Consider the following 26,829-nt stretch of genomic DNA (forward strand, 5'->3'; position numbering starts at 1 on the left):
CGTGGAACACTTCATGGAGGAGAGGGCTGTTGATGGCTAGCCATGGTGGCCGTGTTGTGCCTCCACATTCGGAGGCAGTAGTGCTTGTGGATAACAGTTGCTGGAAACCACAGGAAGGGAGAGAATTGCTCAGGTCCATTTTGCAGGTTTCATGCAGGCACCTGGTTGACCACTGTGAGAACAGGATGCTGGACTAGATGGGCCATGGGCCTGATCCAGCCTCAAGGCACTTCCTGTATGTAGATAAGCATGCATTTTTACAGTATGTTCCATTCTATTTCTCCTTCTCACTGGTTTTTCTGCCCCGCTGCTCAGGGCACACACTCTAGACCCCATTTTTATTGTGAATTTGTGGTTGTTTGCCTTCATGATGCTTTTGGGGCAGTTATGTAATTTCAGTTCTGTTCACACCTGCAAAAGTTTCAGGGCAGACATGCTTGCTTTGTTTCCGTGTCACGCAGCTCCCTGCTGATATCCTGTTAACTTTCTATACCACAAATATTCCTTTTGCTGCGCTGCAGTGCAAAAAGCTTAGTAATCCAGAGGGCAGTAAAGCGGCAACATAGGAGGAGGCATCTCAAAACAGCTGTGGAAGGATGTGTGGACAGTCCAGTACAAATCCACAGCTATTGTACTCTTGTTGCACCAAATGACGTGGCAGTATATATCTGGGAAAACCAAACAAGCACCAACCAGTCAGGGGTGGGAGGCTAAATCTCCTTCAAGGCTGACACACACAGATAAGGCCTCCAGAATAAGTTGGGCAGGATCATGCCTTGTAAGCAAAGAAAAGCGGCCTCTCTCCCCACCCTGCACCCATCCCTGCCTTCACTGCTTCGGCACCAGTTAAGGGAAAACATCTGTTCCTATGACTTCACTCCCTCCAGCCTGCCAAAGTCTGTGGAAAAGAATAGTCAGCAAGCAGCCAGGAGGAGGAGAGGGTGTTGAGGTTTCTTGGAGGGCCGTTTCCTCAGCTTGCTGGAAGCATAGCAGGAGCCAGGGAAATGTTGCTGATTGCCATTCCTTGGGACTGGGGTGGAGAATCCTTGGTCCTCCTGATGCTTGAGGGCAGAAGTGGGGCCATAGAAGAGGCAGTTTTCCACCAGGTCCTCATGTCCCTCACAAAACATCTTCCCTTGAAGCTTGGGGTGTCCTCTCAAACAGTGGGGGTTAGCATGGGGGCGGGGCTTGCTGTTAGGAGAGGGGTATGTGAAAGTTGCCTCCCTTGTTGGGCACCAGTAAAGGTAAAGGGACCCCTGGCCATTAGGTCCAGTTGCGGACGACTCTGGGGTTGCAGTGCTCATCTCGCTTTATTGGCCGAGGGAGCCGGCATACAGCTTCTGGGTCATGTGGCCAGCATGACTAAGCCGCTTCTGGTGAACCAGAGCAGCGCACGGAAACGCTGTTGACCTTCCCGCCAGAGCGGTACCTATTGATCTACTTGCACTTTGACGTGCTTCTGAACTGCTAGGTGGGCAGGAGCTGGGACTGAGCAACATAAGTTCACCCCATCATTGCGGGGATTCGAACCGCCGACCTTCTGATCGGCAAGCCCTAGGCTCTGTGGTTTAGACCACAGCGCCACCCGCGTGTGTACCAGTGGATCCAGCCAATTTTATATTTCTGTTATTTAGCTGTGTTGAAGAATGTGGTGAGCTTCAGATGCAATCTGTGTGATCTTGCACAATATTTAATATATATTTCATAGCTCAGTCGCTTAGAGCATGAGACTCTTCATCTCAGGGTCATGTTTTTGAGACCCATGTTGAGCGAAAGATTCCTGCATTGCAGGGGGTTGGACTAGATGACCCCCCACGGTCCCTTCCAACTCTGAGGGGGAGGGGTTATTAGGTTATTTCCTTGTTTTTATTCTATATATGTGGTTTTATCTTGTATTTTTGTGTTGTGAATCACCCCGAGATCTACGGATGAAGGGCGGTATTAAAATTTAAATAATAATTATAATAATAATAACTCTACCGTTCTGTGATTTTAGAATTGTTAATTGTTAATTGTTAATGTTGCTTTTATATGCTTTTAAATGTTTAAACATGTTTTCATCTTTAAACATTTAAAGAGAGGGGGGAGAGAGAAGAGAGAGAGAGAGAGAGAGATGTTTGCCTTCTTGGGGGGGGGGAAGGGGTGTGTGTAAATTTTATGGACAGAGATCTCTGCCCTTGGGACTCCTTGCGGGCCCCTCCCCTCACTGGCCCCTGCTCTATGCCTTCCGCGAGTGCTTTCCCTGTCCCTTCATGCATTTTGCTTGCCTGGGGGTGTAGAGACCTGACTTTGACATGGCTGAAAGCCAGACTCTTATACTCCTGTGCAAAGGGAAGGGTAACACCTGTTTCTCCACCCACCACTGTCATGCAAAAGGTTGCCAACGAGACAGTGTGGCTCTCAGGCTGGAAAAGGTTCCCCACCTGGGTCCCAGGACTCCAGCTCCCATCACCTGTGACCTTTGGCCTCGCTGGCTGGGGGTGATGAGAGCTGAGGTCCAGCCACAGGTTTGAGAGCTGAAAGTTTCCATCCTTGCCCTCGAGCAAAATTGTTATCATCAACATTATTATATATTTATTTATAGTCTGCCTTTTTTCCTGGCAGGGCACGAGGTGGCTTACAGATAAAAACAGGAACTGCTAAAAACATAGGGGGAGGAAATAGTCCCCCCCCCCTAAACAACCAGCTAAACATTGCGAGAATTAAATCTCTCTCTCTCTCTCTCTCTCTCTCTCATCTAGTTAAACCATACAAATAATTACAATAAATGCGACACGGCACCAGCCCTTTCATTCGAAGCCATCAGTTCCCAAAGGGCTGTTGGAATAGGAAGGTCTTCACTTGCCGGCAGAAGCACAGCAAGGAGGGAGCCAGTCTGGCTTCTCTAGGGAGGGAGTTCCAGAGCCTGAGAGCAGCCACCAAGAAGGCCCTCTCCCACGTCCCCACCAGGCGCGCCTGTGAGGGTGACATGACCGAGAGACTAGTTAGCACCTATTGTTTCTCCTTTTTTAAGTAGCACCTGTGAGGAGCGTGGAAACATGGTCCAAATTGAGAAAGGAAGATGGTGCCTTTGGCGAGGTAGATAGTGGCTTTGGAAGGGGGGATATTTGGTGTTGGCAGGAAGGATGAACTCGCCTTTACCACCAGATCCTAAACCTCTGCTGTCTTGTGGCTCTACTCATTGATGAGAAAGGCTTCAGGAGTAAACCCCGAGGTAAAATCCATACCTGATTCTTTGTGAGACACCTTCAGGGGAAGAAAAAGGCTGAGCTAAGGAATAAAACCTGCACAAATCCAGAGTGGAGTCCCTAAGGCAGTTGAATGGTGCCTTGTACTCCTCCTTCCGGCAACTCCTGCAGCCGAGCTGGTGACAAACATCTTGCTCCGCTTTCCTTTGGACCACATCTGCGATGCCGAGAGCGGGGTCTTATCGCCTGAGCAGCCCAGGACCTCCATGCACACAGCCCAGTCTTGCCCTCCAGGGTCGCTCTGGTGCTGCAAACGCAGCAGTTTGCCTTCACCCCCAGAGGTGCACCCCACTGTCTCTCAAGACAGATGGATGCCAGCAGCAACAACAACAAGGGGAACCTGTGGCCCTCTAGATGTTGTTGGACTCCAACTCCCATCAGCCCTAGCTGATGCTGGGAGTCCAACAACATCTGGAGGGCCTCAGGCTCCCTATCCCTGTTATAACGGATGGGCTATTTCCCTGGCCTACCCTACTGTGTCAGTAGGCAGTGATTGGCTTCGACAGGCCCACTGTTGACCTTCAGAGCCCTCCTCTCCTCCTGCCCTGTTCAGCCTTGCAGTTGCCGCATGTTCGCCTTCCCTCCCAGTTGAGCAAGGACAAGCATTGGCCTCCACTTGCCTTGCTCGCTTCCTCTGTGCGCTGGTGCGGATTGGGCCCAGTGGGAGAGAGCAAGCAAATGGGCAACAGAGGCAGGTCTTGTTCAGCCCTCCTGCCCCCCTCCCCCCCAAAAAAGATCTGGAGTCCATCACTGGGTCACCGTAGTAAGCAATGCTGGCACATGGAATGGAGCAGCCAGGCTGTGCCCCAAATAGAAAGGGGGCTCGATAGGAGAAGCTTTTGTGTCTTGCTTGCTGCATGGCTTCCCACGGGCTACACTGGCCTCTGCTCAAGACACTTCAGGAATGTGATTTACAGGCAGCCAGCTGAGACTGAGCCAGGATTCCTGGCTGTGTTTTCAGACTTTCCATCTGCGCCAGGCTCTCGCTCCAAACCAGAATTTCACCTGGCCTTTTTTGGCTCTGAGTTTGCGCAATGCAAAATCAATTTTCTTTCTTTCTTTCTTTCTTTCTTTCTTTCTTTCTTTCTTTCTTTCTTTCTTTCTCTCTCTCTCTCTCTCTCTCTCTCTCTCTCTCTCTCTCTCTCTCTCACACACACACACACACAATATTGCTGTGTGATGGGTGGGTCAGTAACACTTCCTTTGCTAATAGGGATGTGATTGTGGTCTGCATTTTGGCTACCTTTGAGCTTTCTTCTCTCCCCACCCACCCCAGTTTAGGACTGAGCTTCATGCACCCGATGAAGTGGACTGTTAGTCAATAAATGTTTGTGCTAGGTTAGCCAACACTGGGTAGCCACAAGATTGTTGTGGTGGTGGTTAATGACTTTTTTTAATGTTTCTATTGAATTTCCAAATTATTAACAAATACAGAAGAGAGAAAACAAATATCTGAAACAGATTTCTAGAAACGCATTGAAAATACATTTATTTTCAGTGTTAGAAACTAATGGTGTACTTATACCAGGTAAGTTGTAATACATTTTACAGTTGTTGCTGGACTCCAACTCCGCGCAGCTAACATAGCCAGTTGTCAAAGGCAATGGAAGTTGGAGTCCACCAACGCCCAATTAGGGCACTATGTGGGCTACCTCTAACAAATTTTCAAGATGCCCCAAGAGTGGCAAGTGGCTGTATTGGCTTGGAGTTCAGGTGTCATAATGCAGAGCACCCTTTGAGAATCGCTGGTCAAAAGGACAGGCTGATGCTTCCTTCTCCTCCCTCTCTCTCAGTGTGAATTACAAAAAGCATTTCAGCAACCGGGACCTGCAAGCTTTCTCTGTGCGCCCCCTCCTCGCCTACCCAACCCACTACACCGGCGATGCCAAGTGGATGAGCGACACAGAGACCTCCACCATCTGGGACGATGACTCACGGAAGACAGGCTGGAGCGGCTCGCAGAAGACACTGAAAGACACCCATGGCAGTGTAGGCACTTCAGGCCATTCCTTCCGCCCGGCCTCTCGGGATGAGCTATAACATCTGGCTGGTAAGTAAGGCCTGGGAAACAACTGTGCAGCAGATGTGGAACCGCTTGGGCAGAGCCGTATGCTGTAGGGGCAGTTGGCTGCAGGAAGCCTTTCCCAGGAGTGATTGCTCCTCGCCCTCCCCCTGCCCTGCAACTCATCTACAGCACGATGGCATCTTATGCACAATTAACTTGCAAACTTGCACGGCTGAGAACAAACCGGTTGAAACTGTGCAAATTAAATGCACACCAGGTGGAGAGATTGAAAGCTCTTTTTGAGCATGGTAGGAGCTGTTAAAGCTCTCTGCCTTGCTTACTGGGCAGTGCCCGGTAAATGTTTTTATATTACTGTACGCTGCCCTGATACCTTATGAGTGGGTAGTACAGTCATACCCCGGGTTGCGCACACCCTGGGTTGCGGACGTTCGAGTTAAGAACGCCCGCAACCCGGAAGTGTTTCCGGAGTGCGCGTGACCCCCGGATGCGCAGAACGCTTCTGCACACTTTGCGCATGCGCAGAAGCGCTCAAATCACACTACTTCCAGGGTTTTTCTTTGGGGGGGGGGTGTTCGTGTTACGTAGCGTGATCTGGAACGGATCGCGTGCGTAACACGGGGTACCACTGTATATAAATACTTTTACTGCATAACCAAAATAAATAAATGAGCACCTTGCAAGGAGGCTCACATTCATTACTGGGTAGGTGGTCCACCGCAGGCCTGTTTGCAGAGTTATGTGTGTGTAACTTGCAGTTTGTTTGGATTCTTTGTGTGTGCGTGTCCTCAACGTGTCATGGAGCAAACTGGAAAGTTTCCATCTCTTAAAAAAATAAATAAATCAAGAACTGTCTTTCTGGAGCCACCAATTTTGCTGAGACATTGGGTGCCAGTTTGCTGAAGTCCAAAGTGTTCACTCCTGCCAAGACTCTTCAGTTCCGCCATCCTTGCTGTTTAGATTAAGGCAGCAAAGTAATAATCATCATGGTGAGGGTTCTCAGTTGTTTGAAACTGGTAGCTACTCGTTGGACAGCTGCTTGAAATGCACTGATGTGTAAGTGTTTGTATTGAGCTCTACATCTTCAGTTGCTCATTTCTGCAGATCTCTCTTAAAAAGCAGCAAGCCAGGCCCATCATTTGTTTTCCTGGCCACGTCTGTGTCCCGTGAGGCTCTTTCTCCCTCCATATTTATGGGTGGGGAGCAAAGTGGGTAGTTACCTTGGGTGGCACATTTGAGGAGGGCAGTGCCTCCCCCAAAAGTTTGGCAAAGGCCTAACCCTTTTTGCTCAGTCCTCCTTCTGTGTGGGGCCTCATCTTGCTAAGGAGGATTTCTCTACACACTGCACCTTTGCACGTGTCCCACACACTGCATGCGCTTGGCCACGATCCTCCTGCAGAGTCCTGTCTGCATCTACTCAGAAGTGAACTCCTCCCGTAGCTCAGAGGGGCTTGCTTCTTCCAGGTAAGTGGGCCCGAGATTGCAGCTTCCTCTAGTCATGTATACAGTTTATTACTGAAGGGGGTGGATGTCGCTTCTGCTGTGGGTAGCAGGGCACACACCATAAATACTGCATATGAATCGAAGAAGCAGAATAATGCAGAAAGCTGCAATCTGTGTGGATTTTGCATTGTTTTCCCTGCCTGCCCCTAATTTGGGTGACTTGGAATCAGGTTGGGTTTCTTTATATTCCTCATCGAAAAATTAAAAAGTACAAGATTACAGGTGCACAGAATAAGATAAGACACGAAGAAGAAGAAACAAGAAATAGTACCTATGTAGAAAACAAAACAGAAAATGATATTGTGTACATTACAAAAGGGGGGGGGCACTTGTTATTGTAGTTAACCAGACTTTAATCTAATATGTTTGGGTTTCTTTTTACCTTTATACCCTACTATTCCCTCAAGGAGTTCAAGGTGGTGTACAAGGTTCTTTCCTTTCTCTGGTTTCATCCTCACAACAACCCTGTGAGGTAGGGCCTTGAACTGTGAAGGACTGACTGGTCCAAGGTCAGCCAGTGAGTTTCATGGCCAAGTACAAGCGGGGGATTTGAACCCAGGTCTCCCAAATCCTAGTCCAACATCCTAACCACTGCATAACACATCACTGATAAGCAACCTTGTAAATGAAAACATCTGGCAGTTTTTAGTCCAAGGAAAAAGGGATGCATTCTCCACAAGCCCCACCCTCTGTCCCACTTTTATGGATTTCTCTCTGATTTTGGCTTTGCTTGGGTGGGAGGTTTTAGCACTAGCAGGAGCCTGACACCTGGGCAAAGCCTGTGACCCTCTAAAGAACCTGGAAACCAGAGAAAACTGAGCAGCTGGAACGTGGCTCTGAATCCCACTGCCCTTATCCTGATTTCAGGCAGTTGGCCTCGGCTCCCAAAAAGCCGTGTGGGCTTCCTCTGCTCCTCTGGCTGACTCCCCCCCCCTGACTGCCTGTGTGTCTTGCAGAGCCTAGACAAACAGGAGTTTCAAAAGACTCTGTCTAAGGACGTGTGTTGAGGCTCAGTGCTGCTTTTGTGAGTTCCCTGAAGCTGCTAGGACAGGAAATCCCGAGAAACTGCTCAGATTCCGAGGTAAACAAACAACGGCCCTGTGCTCCCTGCAGCTGGAGGTCAGGAAAGCTTGGCTTGCTTTGCTGTTAGCCAGCTGGTTCTCAGCCGTTGCCTCCCGCACACCCCCACTTTTTGAAAAAGATCTTACGTACTGGTGTGATGCACAGTCCAGGGAAAGGAAATGAAGCAGCAAAGCTCTGCACTCGGAGGCTGCTTGCTGTTCCCTGTGTCAGGAATGCAACCACAGAGTAATGAAAACGATGCAACGCAGGTCGCTATAAACTGGATCGGTTTCCTGCAACGAATATATTTCTGGGTCCCAGTTTGCATGTGCTGGTTATGATTTTCCGCAGGGATGAGGAGCCTCAGACCCAGGAGCCAAATCTGACCCTCCTGGCCTCTCTGTGACTGTTCACTGGCTGCACCCATTACCAGCCTTGCTTTGGGACCTTCATGCCTGGCTGGGATGTGTCCTTGGACTCTGATCACGCCTCTTGGTTGCCTGGATGGAGGATAGAGGGCAATCTGCACATGTGTGCAGAAACTAGCCTACTGCACAAAGGCAAAAAGCACATTTGTTGTCTACTCCCCCCCCGTTTTTTTTGCCCTGCCCACCAATGGCATGCTATGAAATTGTCTATTCCCCTCACAGACCTACAATCCCCAGTGTTTCCTGTGAAGAGGGATTGATTGTTTAAACTGCCCTGGGAAGGGGACAGGGTATTCCTTATAAACTCTCGGCACGCTTAACATACTGCATCTCAAAGGAAGCTGTGTTTGTTTAAAGTGGTTTCTGTTGTGTATTAAGCAATAACACAGTCTAGATGTTAGCATATTGTATTGTGTTGTATTACAGTCTTTATTTGAATGTACTAGTTACAGCGGGAACAGCAACCATTTGCTGAGGCAGGGAGCAGAATTTGGATCCTCTGTTGGATTGGTTCCTACAGGAGGGAAGCCGTGCCATTGGCTCCCGCCAAAATGTATCTCTCTCCACTAGATAACTGTTTCTATATAAACCCCCAGTTTCCCCCATTCCCTTGAGTTTCTTCCAGCACAGAAATAAAGAAATGTTGTACCTACTTCTTGCCTCCAGTCATTAACGACACTACAGTTTCATAGCACTTTAAATGTACGGTACGAATGTGGCCTTAATCCTACTCCTTTTACTAAGATTGCTGCCATAGGGCAGGTTTATATGTTGGCAGTGTGTGCCTTCAAATTCCGTGCAAATCACAGAGTTTTGCAATTTGTCAATAATGAGAACCTTGGCTGCCTTTTAAACAGCAGTGAAGGACAAGTTCCTAGCCCCTGTGCCCTGAAAGCAGTGCCTGCGAAAACAGCAGCTGGTGGAATGAGCACCTTGCTTATCATTGCACACAAGGCCTGTGTCTCCAACTACAGCAGCAGGTCTATGCCGGAGTGTTTTCTTCTTGCTCTCTTATCAGTAGGTTTTGCTCTGTCCTCCTAATAACGCCCATCTCTTCCTTTTTCCCTCCCAGGTTTACCTGCTGCAGCCCATGAGCGAGGAGACGATGACAGATAAAGGACTGGTTCCCCCACTCACCACCTTGTCTTAGGACACTGTTCGCTTGAGCTGTGTTGAACAGGGAAACAAATGCACTGTGTGCAAAACTTTCATCAAAGGCCAGTTTGTGCTCTGCCAATGGCTCTGGAATTTCCCTTTTTGGATGATGGTGGAGTTTTGGGGTGCTGCAATATTTGTGCTCTCCTAGCAGCAAAAGCTTCCTTCACTTATACGACGGTTTGGAGCAGATATTGGCGCCAGCTGGGCGCCTTTGGCTGTTTTCCTTTTTCCACATCACACACACACACACACACACACACACACAGCAATTGCAAGAGACCTGATTTCTGCAGCCTGCTGAGATGTAGGTTGGTTTGTGCAGGTGTTTGCTGTCAGAACAGGCCATTCCAACTTTTTATATATATATAGAAAGACTGTCCAATTTGGATAAATAATCTGCACAGGGTTTGGAGTTTTCTGCCCTGCCTGGCATTGGTTTAGAGAGAGAATGTCTTCATTGAACACCAAAGGAGGGGAGCACCTCTGGCCCTCAAGATCTTTATATCGGGCCTTTGACATCTTCCTGAAGCCACACACCCCTTGAGTCCCTTCCCTGGGTGAAATGTGTTGTTCAGCAGGGATATAGTGGCTCTTGCTTACTAGGGTGGAGCAACAGGTGTGGGTGTATGTATGGGGAAACCTCTCAACATTTGCATGGTTGGAATCTGGCTTACGGTACAAATGGCAGAAGTTACACCTGATGCTACACACACTTTTGCCTATGTGGCCCCCCAGAAGGCTGCTAGCAAGTGAATGTTTCCCCTAAGCCAGCTAGGAGACCTCAGGACTGCCTCTTTGACTTAAAACAACAACAGTTTTCACAGTGTAACAAAATAGAAAACACCCATACAGACCAGAAGAAAGAACACTTCTCTCAGAAGAGTAATGTCTTGCTGGAGGATGCATAACTGAAAACATTTAAGATAACTAGGGCTTCTTTAGTTGTACACTCCTGCATTGCATGGGGTTAGACTAGACGACCCTTGGGGTACTTTCCAGCTTTACGGTTCTGTGGTTCCATGATATTTCTGTGAAGTTGTTTTCCATTTGTGGTCCATTTATTGCTCTTAATTGTTGGGTTTGCTTTTCCATAAGAGCTGCTGTGCAAACCTCCTGCTTCCAAACAGCCGGACTGTAAATTATTCAAAGTTCTCCAGTTTTGAGTAATCTGTTGTTCAGCTGCCACCAGCAGGGATGGGATCAGTTAAGGACCCTCCACGTTGGCTGAAAGACTGTGTGCTTCCTGGTGACTCTGGAGCTCTTCACTTCCGGTTCTCTCTCCACTCTCAGCTTCCTCTGACACACCATTTCCTCAACTCTTTGTTGCATTTCTTTAAAAAAAAGCCAAATTAGTAAGCCAAACTGAAGATTAAATGTGATCTCTTATTTAAATGTACAGAGCCATATCTTCACTGTATTCTTGTTCCCCTCTCCAAAGCTATGGGGTGATATCCATTGGCCATAACCAGGGTAGACCCATTGACTTCAGGGCGCCCTCTCAATATGACTTGGCTGGATATCACCCATCATTGCCAACTTTTCCTGCCGATGTTCTTCTGCCCTTTAATGCCCCTGTACAACCAACAGAAGTCCGGCCTATGATGTTTTCTCCACCAACACATCTCCATGCTGGGCAGGGCGGAGGACTTCACCAGCTGAATATAAGTTTGTACAGGTGTAAACAGCACAAGGCCCTGTGTGGGAGGGAAATCTGGCAACCTCGAATATTTAGGGTACATGCTAACCTGGAGCATTTGCACTTCAGCTGTTGTGGGTTCTGATGGTCCGGAATCTGGCACGTAAAACTAATGGTGTGATGAGAAAATTGTAGCTATGCTACTGGGGGGTGGGGTGGGCGGAATTACAATAAACGCATAATGAAATTTGCATTCTTATTTTGATTGTCTTGGTTATTTTAGTTATTTTTAAATATTTATGAAATTCCACATGAGTTGAAGGAGCAATAGACAGAGGCCTCAAATCCTCCATCAGTTCTTTTAAGTGAGATTAAAAGAAGATGCCTTTATACCTGGCCAGAAAAGTGACAAATTTAGCATTCTGTAGGTCTTGTGACAAAACCATAAGCACAGACAATATATATATATATATGTATGTGTGTATATATATATATATATATATATATATATATATATATATATATATATATATATATGCCTCTATTTGAACAAATAGGACCATGTAATGCAAGCATGACTATAAACGAGAAGCCTCCATGACTACATACGGTATATTTAAATTTACTGCCGTTTTGTCTAGATATTTCTTCCTAATCTTCCTTCCCACCAGAGCAAAAAGGGCCACTATATTCTACCTGTGGTTGCCCACATGGCTGGAAACTTGCACAGCCTTAAAATGAAAGTACCTGGTGGTGGGTGGCAGTGGTAGCAGCACAGGGTAGGCAGGGGGCCACCATTTAAACACCCTAGAATGTCCTAGACCAGGGGTGCCCAACTTCCAAGAGACTGCCATCTATTCACAGAGTTGAAAACTGGCAGTGAACTACTTTTTTGTTGAGCTTTTTTAAGGAAGGAAAACACTGTTTTGGGGGTTCCGGTCTTTTTTTAGGGAGGAGGGAAGCCCTGTTTTTTAAGGGTTCAGGTCAGAGTTTTTGAGCTTTTTTAGGGAGGAAGAAAGCCTGTTTTGGGGGGTGCAGGGCTTCTTTGGGGCGGAGCCAGTGATCTACCACAGATGTTCTGTGATCTGCCAGTAGATTGCAATCTACCTGTTGGACGTGCCTGCCCTAGAGCAACAATGCATATGTGGTGGAGTTGCACCACGATTAAGTACTTCTGGGGAGAAATACATGAAGAGTTGGGGAAAAAATGCTTAAATCCCATTAATGATAAAACCAGAGGCTTACCTACTGGGCCTTTTAGGAAAAGAAATACCGAAATCGAAAAAGCATTTTCATATATGCGACCACCGCAGCTAGGATTGTAATAGCATCTAAATGGAAAGCTAAAGAACTACCTACCAAGGAGGAATGGGTTCTCAAATTAAACGAATATTTAAAATTGGCTAAATTAACAGCATCCATACGACAGCAGTCAAGTCTAAAACTAAAAAAAGAATGGCAATGCTTTGATGATTATATGACAAAATATTGCTCTTAAAAAGACATGCTAATATGCTTAGATTAAGAAGGTAAATGCATCAAAACAATAAATTATCAATGACGTGTATGTATATAGAGAAAGTAAAAACAATCAGAATGCAGTGATAAGGGTAAAATTGATTCTAGAGAAGACGAGTAGCGGTGGAGGGATGTTAAACAGGGTGGGAACCCTTCTAAACGAAAGGGAACAGCTTGTGGCGAGTGTCTTTGAGGGAGGTTTCCTGGCCCTTTAAGGTTTCATTCCAGATGGGCACACACCCCCCTCCCCACTGTTGCTATGTACATCTCCTCCATCCTAGTGACAGCGCAACCATTCTGCCTCTGAAAAGGGCCCTTGGCGGCATTCCCTTTCGATCTCGCCATCGCTGAATCCCCCGCTCTCAGCAAGAGAAAACCCCGGCAACACCAATGGCGCCCAAGAAGAAAGGAGGAGGGCGCAAGAAAGACGAGGCTATCAAGGAACCAGAGGTGGATGATGACATCGTACCTGAGCACAGCCGGGAGTTTTACTTGATTCAGATCCGAGATCTGGAGGGGCGGCTAGCCCGGTGGGTAAAGGGAGGTGTGTGTGTGTGTGTGTGTGTGTGTGTGTGTGTGTGTGTGTGTGTGTGTACACACTGTATTTGAGGACTATAGGGAAGGGCAGCTGGAACAGAGCAAAGACAAATCTTTGCTATGCATTTGCTCCTTATATGGGGCATATGGAAAGCACCCCCTTTCTTGGTAGCCAGAGATACCATCAGGGTAGGGTTTGGGGGCTGAAGTATCAAAGAAACATAGAGCTGGAAGAGACCACAAGGGTCATCTACTCCAACCCCCTGCAATGCAGGAGTCTTTTTGCCCAATGTGGGGCTTGAACCGACGACCCTGAGATTTAAAAGTCTCATGCTCTACCAACTGGGCCAACTCTACCTGTGCAGAAGGAGCAACCCCCCCGCCCCCGCACACAAGTGGAGCAGAGGCTGGATTCCTGCATGCTAAGGTGGTGCCCAATGTGAACCCTACTTGGAGTACACCCATCGTAATGAATGGGCCATGGCCACCTTAGGCCCATTCATCTCAATGGCTCTGCTCGTGGGTGTCAAGTTAGTTGGTTACAACCCACTGCATTTGGAATGGGTTCTGGGTTCCTGCCTCTTGACTGATCCTCTCTTGCTTAGGTACCAGAAGAAATGGGACGAGATGCAGGTGAGCGAGGAGATCTTCCGCAATGAATACGAGAAGATGCTCCATGACAACAGGGAGATTGTGTCCTTTCTGAAGAAGACGCTCAACCAGCGGGTCGACGAGATTGCAGAGTTGACGGAGCAGCTCCACTTACTCCAGCAGGCCAAAGACACAGAGAAGGACGCCTTTGAAGCCCAGCTAGGCCAGCTGAGACACGAGTTCCAGGAGACCAAGGATCAGCTGACTTCTGAGAATATGAACCTCAGTAAGGCTGCCAGGCCGCTTTTTGGAAAAAAGCAAAAGGGGAAGGAGGTTTAGCCTTCTCTGCTTAGCTCCACAGGCGGAGTGTGCTTGTGTATAGCACACTAGAAAGGAATTGCTTTCAGTTGCTTCCCAGGACAGTGCCTGCCTTGGATCTGCAGCACTTTTAAACTCTATTTTCAGTTAACTGAAAATAACACCCAGCTTCTGAAGCATGCTGAAGGTAAAACCAGGGCATGTACTTCTGTTGTTCTTAATCTCTGTGTACATAATTCCAAAATCCAGGCTGCAAATGCCATTGGCTATATAGTCGGGAAAGCATCACCCGTACGCAAGAGGATGTGTGTCTTCTATCAACTCCCCCCCCCCACCTAGGTTGGCACTACCATGAGCCTTGATGAGGCAGTTGCTTCAGCGGCAGAGAGGGGAGGGGCAGCAGGTTTGGATTTGGGGCCCCACCTGCCTCCCTGCCTTGCAGAGACCTCAGAAACGCTCCAGGGGACGGAGCCAAGGAGAAGGACATGGCTACACCTCTCTTTCTTGCCCCTACTGAGACCTCCTTTTAGCAACTGGGCACAAGGAAGGAGTTAGATCCCAAACAGGCTGAGAGGGGTGTGGGGATGGGTGGCAGCTGCCCTGGTGGGTCAGGCCAGGTGCAAGACCTGGGTGAGGGCACAAAGTTCTCCATGGCACTCCTGAGGTGAGGTCGCTTGGGCGGCAGAGGGGCAGATGGAGGCAGGCAGACAAGGGGTGGGGTGGGCAAATGAGTACCATCCTGGCACATGGAGGCCGCCTCAGATGGGCAGCCAAGTTGATCACTTGCCTGCCTGGCCGGGCTCTCTGTACTTAGAGAACCAAAGGGAAAGAAACAGAGCCCCCAGGTTCAGGGGCAGTCTACCTCTGCATAACAGGTTACAGGGATGGGCACTGTTTTCTTGTTTACTTCAGGTAGCAAAATATATTGAGTGGGCTCTGCTCATACCCCAGTGTGTTGACTGGGACCTATGGGGGTTGTTGCCCAAAACACCTGAAGGTGTGTGTGTGTGTGTGTGTGTGTGTGTGTGTGTGTAATCCTAGGCACCAAGACTAAAGTCAGGATTTCTGGTCGCTAGGTGGTAAGCTGGCTGCCCTGGAGGATTTTAGGATCCACAGAGATGAGATCATGTTGAAGTTTTCCGAACTCGAGGCGGAACTGAAGAAGCAAGCAGAAGAGCACAAGGAATACATCTATAACCTGGAGAGGAAAGCTGTGATTGATAAAGAGAGGTGTGTGCTGTGGGATGGGGGTGACCAGCCTTCGCCAACCTAGTGCCCCCCAGATGCTTTGAACTACAACTCCCATCAGCTGGCTGGGGCTGACGTGAGTTGTAGTCTGAAACATCTGGGGGACACCAGGTTGGTGAAGTCTGGGGTTGACCAAGGGAGCCATTGTGTCAGCTGTTCAGTAGGATGGAACTCATGCAGACTACAGGCTTTGCAGACCTGTATTGTTCTTGTTCTTACTTACTTATTTGCATTTACCTCTTGGTTCAGCCAACTGGAGCTAGTAGTAATATAATGGCAGAATAGCGAGGGGAAGAGCTGCAGGCAAAATGGTGGGCCCAGGGGTGGAGACATGCTCTGCTGATATGGCCTGCCTATCCAAACCCAGACATCCCCACTGTGAAACCACAGATCAGGAGTTCTAATGTAACCAAGATTCAGTATATGGCATCCTTGGTTAAAGGGACTATGTAGCAAGTGGTGTAAGCGATCTGGAGTGCCAGTGCCTGTCAGAGCAGGCAATACAGTGCTACCTCTGGATGCGAATGGGATCCGTTCCGGAGCCCCGTTCGCATCCTGAGGAGTCCGCATCCTGAGCGCCATGTTTGCGCATGCTCGCCGCTCGATTCGGAGCTTCTGTGCATGCGCATGACGTCATTTGACACGTCTGCGCATGCATGAACCACCAAACCTGTCCCAGAACTTCCGAGTTCAGCGGGTTGGTAACCCGTGACAAACGCAACACGCAGCACTCGTAACACAAGGTACGACTGTAGCTGGCTTGGTGAAACCAACCTCTCTTTTTCTTTCTTTCTTTCTTTCTTTCTTTCTTTCTTTCTTTCTTTCTTTCTTTCTTTCTTTCTTATTTCACTGGTTGTAAACCCCCCCACCAAAAAAACCCAGACAAACCTCAAAGTGGTTTACAAAAAACAAAGCAGTAAAATCAAGGAAAATGTGCGGCCCTACTTTAAAACATATGAAAGTTAAATTACCAGAACAGATTAAATTTACCTCTCCTTTCTAAGCATCTGGATAGGGTTGTTGAAACAGGAATGTTTTCAGCAGGCTTCGAAAAGAGTTCATTGAAGGCGCCTGCTTAATCTCAAGGGGCAGAGAGTTCCAAAGGGTAGGCGCTGCCACACTAAGTGATCTATTTCTTACAAATGCAGAACAAGTATTATGTGGCACTTGTAGTAGTGCCAATTTTGCCGACTGAAGTGGTCAAGTGGGCGCATGTGGGGTAAGGCGATCCCTCTGGTGAGATAGTGCCAAGTTGTTAAGGGCTTTATGCTCTAATAGCAGCCCTTTGAACTTGACCTGGTAGCAAATTGGCAATCAGTGTGGACCCCTGTTACATGCTGACAAGGCCTCACTCCCGTCAGCAGCCGTGCTGCAACATTCTGCACTAACTGCAGCTTCCAGATAGACTGTGAGGGAATCCCCACATAGACCACATTGCAGAAATCCAGTCTTGAAGTAACCAGTGCATGAACTACGGTGGCAAGTCTTTATCGGTCCAGGAATGGCCACAGCTGTTGAAAGGTTACCCACGTCTATTATAGGACAACAGTGTGATTTTTAAAAAAGTTGTATTTTGTCATTTCCTGGATTGCAAATTCCTTGAATCCTGTAATGTAGAAAAGCATGAAAACAGGCACCTGGTTTGCCATTGGATGAGTTGGGCCTTTGGCCTGATCCAGCAGGCCTTATGGTGGTACTGAAATTACAAATGAAATGAAATGGCACACGTTGCCTTGGACAATAGGATAGATGATCTTTGGTTGCTTTCCAGAAGGCTTCCTACTGGACCAAGGTGGCTCAGACATTGGCCAATCTGCCTTTGCCACCTCCCAGCTGCAAGGCCAGGTGCTGTGCCTACTGCCAGCTCCATGCTGGTATAGTGATGCCTCTTTTCTCTCTCTCTCTCTCTCAGGTTAAAGAAGGAGATGATGCACCGTGTGAATACGGTGGCTGCTGAGTTCCGCAAGGTGGCCCACAGCCAGATGGCAGAGACCACTAAGCGCACCATCCGGGAGAATGTCACCATCAGCTTCCAGCTAACGAAGATAACCGAGCAGAGCCTCCAGCTCCTCCAAGAGAACGAACGGCTCAAGGAGGCCCACTCAGAAGCTCTGAAGCAGCTGGAGCTGCTGGAGGAAAATGAGACAAAGATGGCACAGAACAGCCTCAGCAACCAGAAGGTAAGAATTGTCCTTTGCGAAAGTGCAGGGCTGGGCCACAATTTATGCTTGGGGTAGCCAGCATGGTGCCTTCCAAAAGCTGTTAGACTCCAACTCCAATATCTCCAAGTGGGTAATTCAGAAGTGCATGAATTTCCCTTGAAAGTAGTCACAACCACATAACTTCACAGCTGCATCCACTTCCAAGATTATGCAATAATCTTAAAAAGATACAGTTCACTTCTTCTTGTGCCATTTGGCTAAACTATGGAACTTGCTTCCTCAGAAGGCAGTGATGGTCGCCAACTTGGATGGTTTTAAAAGAGGACTGGACAAATTCGTGGAGGAGGAGAAGGCTATCGATGGCTACTAGCCAGGATGGCCACACTCTGCTTCCACAGTTTGAGGCAGCGATGCTTCTGAATGCCAGTTGCTGGAAAGCTCAGGAGGGGAAAAGTTGCTCTTGTGCTCAGGTCCTGCGTTCTGGTTTCTCTTTAAGTCACCTGGCGGGCCACCGTGAGAAGAGAACGCTGGAACAAATGGGCCATTGGCCTGATCCTGCAGACTCTTACGTTCTTACAACAACAACAGCAATAATAATAATAATTTAGGGTGCACTGCAACCATCACTAAAAACCTCCATGCACTGCCTTCCAGCTAGATCTGTATTCTGATCATGCACGTGGACAAATTATTTGGAGTGCTCCAGTAGCTACTTTTAGAGTTGTGCTTTCCCTGAAGTTCCATTGTATGTAACAGAACTTGCACACCATTCTCTTGAAACGGAAGCTCTTTTTGTTTTCAGTGTTGCTAAATGCTTAGCTTTGGAGCATGCCTAACTCCTCCTCCTTTGTGTCCTTCCTGCATACCTTCTCCAGAGTGACCCTGGTAGTCCATCCTCAGTGGCTCCAACCAGCACAAAGGGTGAGAATACTTATTTTCAGTGGTTAGAAAGCTCCCCTTTCATGCTGATTGGGCAGCCTTGGACCATGACACCTCTGTACAATTTCCCATCAGCCTCAACCACCATGGACAATGGTCAGGGGGTGATGGGAACTGTAGTCCAAAACATCTGAAGGACCCTTTGAAACATTGACTACCCATGAAACAGCAGCTGACTCCCATGTTGCATTTTCTGCTCATCAGGATAACAAGAGCCAGTGACATGATCCAGGGTTGATGCTTTTGTGCACCACATGAGTAAGTCCACCCAGCTAATAGGCCCAGGTGTCTAAGCTAAACACATAATAAAAGATATCTAATAAAATTATAATAAATCTAACATCCCAACCTTGTGCCTCCCACGTTACTAGACTCCAACTCCCATCGTCCCAGACTTTGCCCATGCTGGCTGGGGCTGATGGGAGTTGGAGTCCAACATTACCAGAAGGGCATCAGGTTTTGGGAGAGCTGATATTAGTTGCTAGATTATATTCAAATGGTGCTGAGCCTTTCCACACCCAGCTGAAGGCAGAATGCAGGCTGCTGATCCCCTGTGTATGTAACAGGTATGCTCACATGTGCATATTTGGTACACAGATTATCTGGATGCTCACCAGCAAGTGCAAGGAGCTGCAGGCACAGGTGGAAGAGTACATGGCAATGAAGAAGGTCATGGCCCAAACACAGGAGACCAATGAGATGCTGGCGCAGCAGAACCTGGTGCTAAAGTTAGTACAGTCATCTCTCTCTCTCTCTCTCTCTCTCTGAGCCAGTGTGGTGTAGTGGTTAAGAGCGGTAGACTCATAATCTGGTGAACCAGGTTCACTTCCCCGCTCCACCACCTGCAGCTGCTGGGTGACCTTGGGCTAGTCATGCTTCTCTGAAGTCTCTCAGCCCCACTCACCTCACAGAGTGTTTGTTGTGGGGGAGGAAGGGAAAGCAGAATGTGAGCCACTTTGAGATTCCTTCGGGTAGTGATAAAGAGGGATATCAAATCCAAACTCTCCTCCTGCTCCTCCTCCTCCTCCTTCTTTCTCTCTCTCCCTCTCTCAACATAAAAATATCATTTACTCACACAAAATACTTGTTCAAGAGTAACAGATACAACAGCTTTGTCCAGGCAGGCTTAAAATGGTAGCTCAGTTATTGGAGTCTTTAATTTATTTATTTTTTCAAAAGTTTACAAATTTAAAACAAATTACATATTTCCCAATTGATATTCATTTACCATTTGACTTCCCCTCCCCCCTCCATGGTTTCCCCATATTTTCTAATATTGTTGCATATTATAGTTAATCTATGCCCTATTGCCCTATCCTTGCCACTTGTTCCCAAATACATGTTTTACTGCTGTTCTTCATTCAAATCCTACTTGTGTTTTTATATGTTTACAGTAACTCATTAAACATTCTACAAAATGTTTCCAATCCTCCTTAAAATCTGCCTAATTTCTAATTGTCATAGTTAGATTTGCCAGTTTGGCATATTACATCAATTTTAACTAAATAAAATAAAAAATTCCTTCTAGTAGCACCTTATCACCTCATCTCACAATTTTTGCCGTCGTTGCTTTTAAAAATAAGTTCAACTGCCTCTTTGGAATATCCATCCCAGTTATTAGTAAGAGAAATGCTTCTGGTTTTTTGGAAGAGTCACCTTAGATTTTTTTTAAAAAAAATCTGGTTGTAAACCATCTCCCAAAAAACCCTTAGCTGCTCTACATGTCCACCACGTATGGTAAAACGTACCTTCTCCTTCCTTACATTTCCAACAGATACCTGACTCAGATTTATACATTTTTGCTAGTTTGCTTGGTGTCAAATACCATCAATAAATCACTTTCATAAAATTTTCTTTCAGAGTATAACATGCTGTAAATTTCAAATTCAATTTCCACAATTTTCCCCATGACTCCATCTCAATATTATGTCCCACACCTCTAGCCCAATGGATCATAGCAGATTTACCCATTTCATCTTTGGTTTTCCATTCCAATAGAATCTTATACATCCTTGAAATTAAATTTTATCTATTCTCTAATAGCTCCTTTTCAAACTGAGAGTTTGGTTATTAAAACCACGCTGCTTATCTTGTTGAAACACTTCATTTAACTGATAATACTGAAGCCAATCAGTCACCCAATCTCTAATATTCTCTATCTTCTTTAATTTTATACCTTCCTCTGTAAAATCTAATAAATTATATGTTGCCGATGTCTTTTCCATATTTGATTACTTCCATGTAATTGCTTCTGTAGGTGAAAGTCATAGTGGTGTTTTCTTCTCCAGCAAATCTTTATATTTCTCCCAAACTCTTTATAGGTTCTTCCTAATCACATGATTTTAAAAGTCCTTATTTATCTTAGCTTTTTCTTACCACAGACATGCATGCCACCCAAATTTACTGCCATATCCTTCCAAGTCTAGCAGTTGGGTATTTTCCAATATTATCCATTCTTTCTACCAGCATAAACACCCTGCTTCATAACACAGGCAAACATGTGCAGACCAAGATGATCAAGTGTCTGAAAACCAAGTGTTATAAGGAATGGTCAAGAGAATTGGATATGTTTAATCTGGAGAAGAGACTGAGAGGATAGGATAGCCACCTTCAAGTATCTTAAGGGCTGTCACATGGAAGATGGAGCAAGCTTGTTTTCTCCTGCTCAGAAGGGTAGGACCGAAACCAATGGCTTCAAATTATAAAAAGGAGATTCCGACTAAACATCAGGAAGAACTTTCTGACAGAGCTGTTTGACAGTGGAACACGACCCCTCCTGAGGTTGTGGACTGTCCTTCCTTAGTAGTTTTTAAGCAGAGGTTGGGAGGCCATCTGTCAGGGATGCTTTAGCTGAGATTCCTGCTTTGCAGGACATTGGACCAGATGACTGTAGGGGTCCCTTCTGACTCTGCAATTCTACGGTTCTATTAAAAAATAACACGAAGCAATACAAATAATTGATACTGGTCACTCAGATACAAAGCAAAATACAGTCATGATGTGTGTAAGTCAGAAAATAATAGCAGCATGTTAAGTTAAATAGCCAAGCCTAAAGCAGAGTCAGTTTTTTTCACTGAACTAACTGCCCAAGACCCCAAGGCTTCTTTCCTGGTTAGGCGCTGCTGGTTCTCGACTAACTGTCTTGTTTCTATTCCTGGTCTGGCCTTCTCCTGCCCCACTCAGAGAGGAGCTGACTCAGCAGAGGCAGGAGATGCAAAAGAAAAGCAGTGAAGAGGAAAGCCAAGCAAAGGCCCTTGAAGAGGAGCATCAGCTGCGGCTGAACGCTGAAAGAATCCTCAGGCACACGGCCAAGGGACTCAAGGAAGTGCTGCTGGTGAGCTTCTGGGAATATAGGGACACTGTTGGGAGGGTTTTGAGACCTTTTGCTACATTAAGAAAATCCAAGTTGATTGGCCTTATGAGCTTTCGCTGATTTTTATGGGTCAATACTGCATCTATTTGCATTTGAGTTGTCTGTCTCGGGAGACAATGGAGGAGTGTGTCTTTGGGGGTGAAGTCAAACCATTGGAGACTTGCAATGCATGCTGTGGCTGTGGAGACTGATATGGGAGAGACATGTTTTGTTGCAGCTAGGGCAGAGGAAGGCGTCCAGTTGTGCTGCTGCAGGTGCACCCGGGCATTTATTCTCTCCACACTCCTCCCAGCTGTCATTCCTCCTCTGGAAACTGCTGTGGATGCACAACCTGACTGTGCACTGTGGTCATTTGCAAGTGATTCCCACACTGTGGGGGTGATGTTTCCAGCCTTCATGTCACATTTGCATAAATCTTTGTAACACAGAGTTGGTTTGCCAACAGGCCTGGTGCCAGAAACCATCTTTCCATAGAGGAGACCCTGCCATCTTCCATTCTATGAACAGGATCAAGCTAGTAAAAGCCAAACTATTGCTAATGTCCTTCTTTGCAGATCCTGCATTGAGCAAGGGGTTGGCTACAGTTCTATGAACTAACCTAATCTGTCTGCTTCCTGTAAGCATTTGGGCTGGGCAAACTGGGATCACATACTTGCCCACTTCAAACTTTGCGTTTTATTTGAAGTGTGGGAAACAGATATGGTGGAAACCGAAAAGGGTTTTGCAGCCGCGCTCTCCCTCTTCACTCCCACAGGAACGCCCATCTGAAGAGGAGGAGGATGGCCACTTTGACGTGATGTTCCACTTAAGGCGCAATGATGTGCTGCAGGCCACCTTGAATCTCCTGAACAGAAGCATCGCACGCATCGAGGCCAATCAACTTCTCCGGAATCTCTATGTGGAGAGCAAGGTGTTCAAACCTACCAGCACGGAGGCCAGCGGGTAAGAGAGAAAGGGAATGAGATCCATGAGGGTTGGGAGGGGTGCCACTGCCTGTTATGTTATTGTAAAATGACAAGCAGGCAGAGCTAATTAGTGAAAGGAAGCAATACAATGTAGATACTGGGCCATCTTAAGCATATCCAGTGCCGTGGTGCAAAGATCCCTCCGGCGCCACCCCCCCTGGCAACAAGGGAGGGGGCGGTGGAAAATGTCCTCTGCCTCCCCCACCACCCCCATCCTTGGCGTGGTGGCGGCGATCATGCTCTTCGGCATCAGGGCACCCAGGAAGGCTGCGCGCCACCTTTTGCCAGGAAGCAGGAGGACGACGACTGTGAGAAGGGCCGTCTTTAGCAGATGTGGAGGCTTGGGAAGGAAGCTGCACACCCACCAGCCATAATGTTGGCGGGGCGTAGCTGGCGGGCGTGCAGGGAAAGGGGAGGCTGCTGGCAAAGCTGCGCCATAGGCACCAATTCAATAGGGCTAAGATGTATTCAGCCCCTGCAAAGTTTGATGGGATGAGCCCCTCCAATCTGGAGGGGCCAGGACCCTCTTTAATAGCCCTTGCTGAGCCTTGTGGCAGCCTGTTGAGAGGCCTCAACAGACACCATGACACCCGTGATGGGACACGCCCCCAACATTGGGCGAAACTCTGTGCCTCTGCTTAGCATGGAAGTTATGTCTACATAATCGTATCCACAGGCGTTCCTGAGATGAAAGAGGATGAAAAGGTCTCTCTCCTTTATTAGCACATGCAAAAAAAAAAAAAAAAGGTGGGGAGCCACAGGTTGCCAAAATTCTATATTCAGTGCCTTGATCTGAAATGGCCACTTCCAAAACATTACAAGCCTGGCTGCTGTTAATAAAATGCAGATTGGCTCCTTATGCATATTAATGTCTAATGAGGAGTGCAAGGGCCTGCTCCAAAGATGTACGCGTGATTCAAATGTCTTATCCCAGAACTCTCCTACTACTGTGTACCCCATCATGTATGGAAAAAGGAAGTCACAACACCACACTCCTTCCAGCACATGGGTTTTATTTTTACAAGCCTAGATGGGCTCCAGTGCTGCCTCAGAAAAACCTTGAAACTTGCACTTTCTGAAACAATGCATGAACTGAAACGTGGCCACTCTTCAAAATCCACTCTTCTTTCAATTCTGCAGTGTTGTTTTCCAGCCAAAAATACATGTTCTAGAGAGCAAAGCATGTGTAGAAAAAGCAAATACACCAGCGGAAAGCACATGCACAAAATGAACCACATTAGACAGCAGCATTCTGGAAAAATGTGTGGGTTAGGCAAAATTGCATGTAGAAATGTTGAGTGTTAGGGGAAATTGGCAGGAAAATGCTGCTGAATTTCCACAGGAACGTTTTGTAAAATAAATAAGCAAATTCGCAAACTGGTATAGAACTGTAGATGTCTGTTTCTCAGCCTCTCTGCTATCAAGCCTTCCCGCATCATGTCGCACATGGATGTTGTCAAGATCCCAAGGACCCATGTTGTCCACAGTATGCCATCTCTGAGCAATGTCTCCGAGCTCCGTGAGGATACTATCCGGCCTTACGCTAGTGCCACAGAGGTGAGTGGGGAATCAGGACTTATTGGCCCCCAGGTGGGAAGCAATAACCCAAACCTAGGCAACAGCATGGCTTCCAGGAAGCAATTTGCAGGAATGAAGGCTGGAGCAATAATGCCTGATGTGCGTGGAATTTGCTGCCACCGGTCTCTCAGCCAGGGTAGTTGCGAGGATAAAATTGACAGGGAGAAGTGTGTATGCCAGCTTGAACTCTTTGGTGAAAAGGTGGGATTTAATAGTAAACAAATAAACTGTCATGGCTGCCCCCAAAGATTCCTGGGAAACTCCATGTGTCATGGTTCTCTTACCTAACAAAACTTGGCACCCTAAACAACTAGAGTTTCCAGGATGTTTTGGGGAAAAGCCACGACTGTTGTGAAGTGGTATAATACTGCTTTTAAAAATGCATGGTATGGATGTGACCTAACAAGCCATTCCCTTCTGTTGGGGTGACAGAGCTGTATGGGCTGCACATAGCCTACTGTTTATTTTATTTTCATTCATTTTTACTTTTCTATCCTACCTTTTATACCCTTTCCAAGGAACTCAAAAGGGCTTGTAGTTTTTATTCTCATTTTATCCTCACAACAACCCAATGAAGTAGGGTAGGCTGGCCCAGATTCCCACCTTTTTTTTCTTTAAAAAAACAACAACAACAACACAAAATTTCCAAACCACCCTCGAATTTTCTATGCCAAGAACAGTATATAAATGAGCCTGATAAATAAAGGTGTCCAGGTGCGATTCTGTCCAATCGTTTTGTGGAGAACTCCCCTTCTCCTCTGCCTCAGGCACTGAAATGTATTGGTCTGGTCCTGTTTTTGAGTACATTTATCCGTGTTTTCACCTGTGAAATTGTGAGGGGTGTGGATTTTAACATCCCCAGCCTGAACACCTGCCCTTCCTTCCATAGCCTTTAATAACAGCATGGAGGACGGAGGTGAAAGAGGAAGAGACCAAGCCACAAGAGAAAGCTGTCTGTGAGAAACCGGCTACACAGCAACCAACTGAGGAATAGTGAACGGAGAAGAAGCAAGCCTTCATCCAGTATTCTCATTTTGCATCGGCACCTATCCCTCCAAGAGATAATGGTACTCAGGGTGGAATTCTGAGGACTTTTATACCCCAATGGGGCAGTGCAGAACTGTCTGAGGAAAGTTACAGAGCCGCTGAGCTGTTTTGAGTCAGAAACAGAAAGCAAACAAAACAGGAGGCGTAAGTGACCCAACCACGTTCCGAAGCTGGGTGAATTTCCTAGGGCAAGGCCACCACACTGCTCCTATATGACAACAGGTCTTTGCGGAGTGGGATCCTGCTAGGATAGGAGGCACCTGGCCTTTCTGGTAGCTGATAAATGCTCCCACCTTCTTCTTCCTTTCTGAATTAAAGTGGAACACACACTTCAACCCTTATACTTAAGGTTTACTCTTTAGAGGTGTGAGGAAATTATTTTATTTCTGTATATAAAGCATTTAAAAACAAACAACACCCCCACTTGCCACTCTTCGGTGATAAAGGCTACCTGGGGGTGTCATCTCTCTCCCTCACTTCACACTATGCTTTTGCAAAGAAAAAAAAAGGGGGGGAGCTGTCTTGCACACACCCTCCTGTTTTTGTGCATTATCAGGGAGCCTCGTCTATGGGTGAGCGCATTGGAAGCTCGCAAAAAGCTTTAAAAATTATTTCATTCACGTTTTCTTCATGGTACCCTGCAAGATGCCTACACTCTCTCATGCTACACAGCTTGGGAATTACTAAGCTTGGAGATCTGGGACAAGTAATCATTGCAGATTGTCATGAGGAGTAGGAGGACGCTCCTCCCCACCAATGCACTTCCTCCCAATTAAGGCCATTGTTGCAACAAAAGTGCATTAATGGTGGAATTATACTAGACTGTTAACGCATCATTCCGCCTTATTAGTTGTCCTGCAAAGCTTATGAAATGTTTTTGCATTATTGCAGTCTAGAGGGCCCCTTTTGCACTGCAGCGTAACGAAAGCAGGACAAAAACCACCAACTCTGGAACGTTTGTGGTATAGGAGGATGCAGTTTTTCAGCAGGAAGCTACATGATGTGCATTGATTGGAAGCAAAACTGCATGTCCACCCTGAAACATTTGCAGGTGTAAACAGCCTTGAAAATGGGCTTATGTATAACCTCCCTCATACTGTCATGGGCACAAATGATCAGGAACACACAAGAAAAAATACGACATCTGTAGTGGCCCTGGGGCCCAGTTCTCATCCAAGGAGCTCAGGGTTGAATATTGGGACCGAGTTTATGCACCCCATCTTATCCTTGCAGGAACCCAGGGAGGTGTCTCCGGTGGCACCCAGAGGTCGGGGAAGATGGGAGTTGGGTGTTCAGCAATATCTGGAGCGCTTTGGACCCAGTTTGGGCCCGAGTCAACAACTCCTACACCCTAACCCGTTTTGCTGTCTGCGCTTGACTTACCCAGCAAAGACATGGGGAAGACATTGCCTATGACTCTACTACCCACAGCCTAGACAAGAAAGAAGCATTGCCACGGGTTCAAGGGCACATTCCAGCCAGGCAAAAACACAGA

At 47.0% G+C, this 26,829-nt stretch overlaps 2 protein-coding genes across 2 annotated transcripts in view; both read left to right on the forward strand.

Moving 5' to 3' along the window:
• Positions 1-9,672, forward strand: part of CERCAM (cerebral endothelial cell adhesion molecule) — a 31,848-nt gene extending 22,176 nt beyond the window's left edge. The window contains exons 12-13 of the mRNA XM_033137662.1: positions 5,042-5,298; positions 9,337-9,672. Coding sequence (XP_032993553.1) covers positions 5,042-5,288 — 247 coding nt within the window. The 3' untranslated portion in view covers positions 5,289-5,298; positions 9,337-9,672. The remainder of the gene's footprint in view (positions 1-5,041; positions 5,299-9,336) is intronic.
• A 3,206-nt stretch (positions 9,673-12,878) lies between these two features.
• Positions 12,879-25,759, forward strand: CFAP157 (cilia and flagella associated protein 157). Its single transcript, XM_033137658.1, has 9 exons — positions 12,879-13,106; positions 13,719-13,990; positions 15,099-15,252; positions 17,183-17,450; positions 18,969-19,099; positions 21,555-21,705; positions 22,499-22,686; positions 24,119-24,266; positions 25,177-25,759. Exons 1-9 carry the CDS (start codon positions 12,967-12,969, stop codon positions 25,279-25,281), a joined length of 1,557 nt encoding a protein of 518 aa, XP_032993549.1. The 5' UTR covers positions 12,879-12,966; the 3' UTR covers positions 25,282-25,759.
• Positions 25,760-26,829: the final 1,070 nt, after the last annotated feature.

Source organism: Lacerta agilis, chromosome Z (assembly GCF_009819535.1).
Source record: "Lacerta agilis isolate rLacAgi1 chromosome Z, rLacAgi1.pri, whole genome shotgun sequence".
Taxonomy (NCBI): Eukaryota; Metazoa; Chordata; class Lepidosauria; order Squamata; family Lacertidae; genus Lacerta; species Lacerta agilis.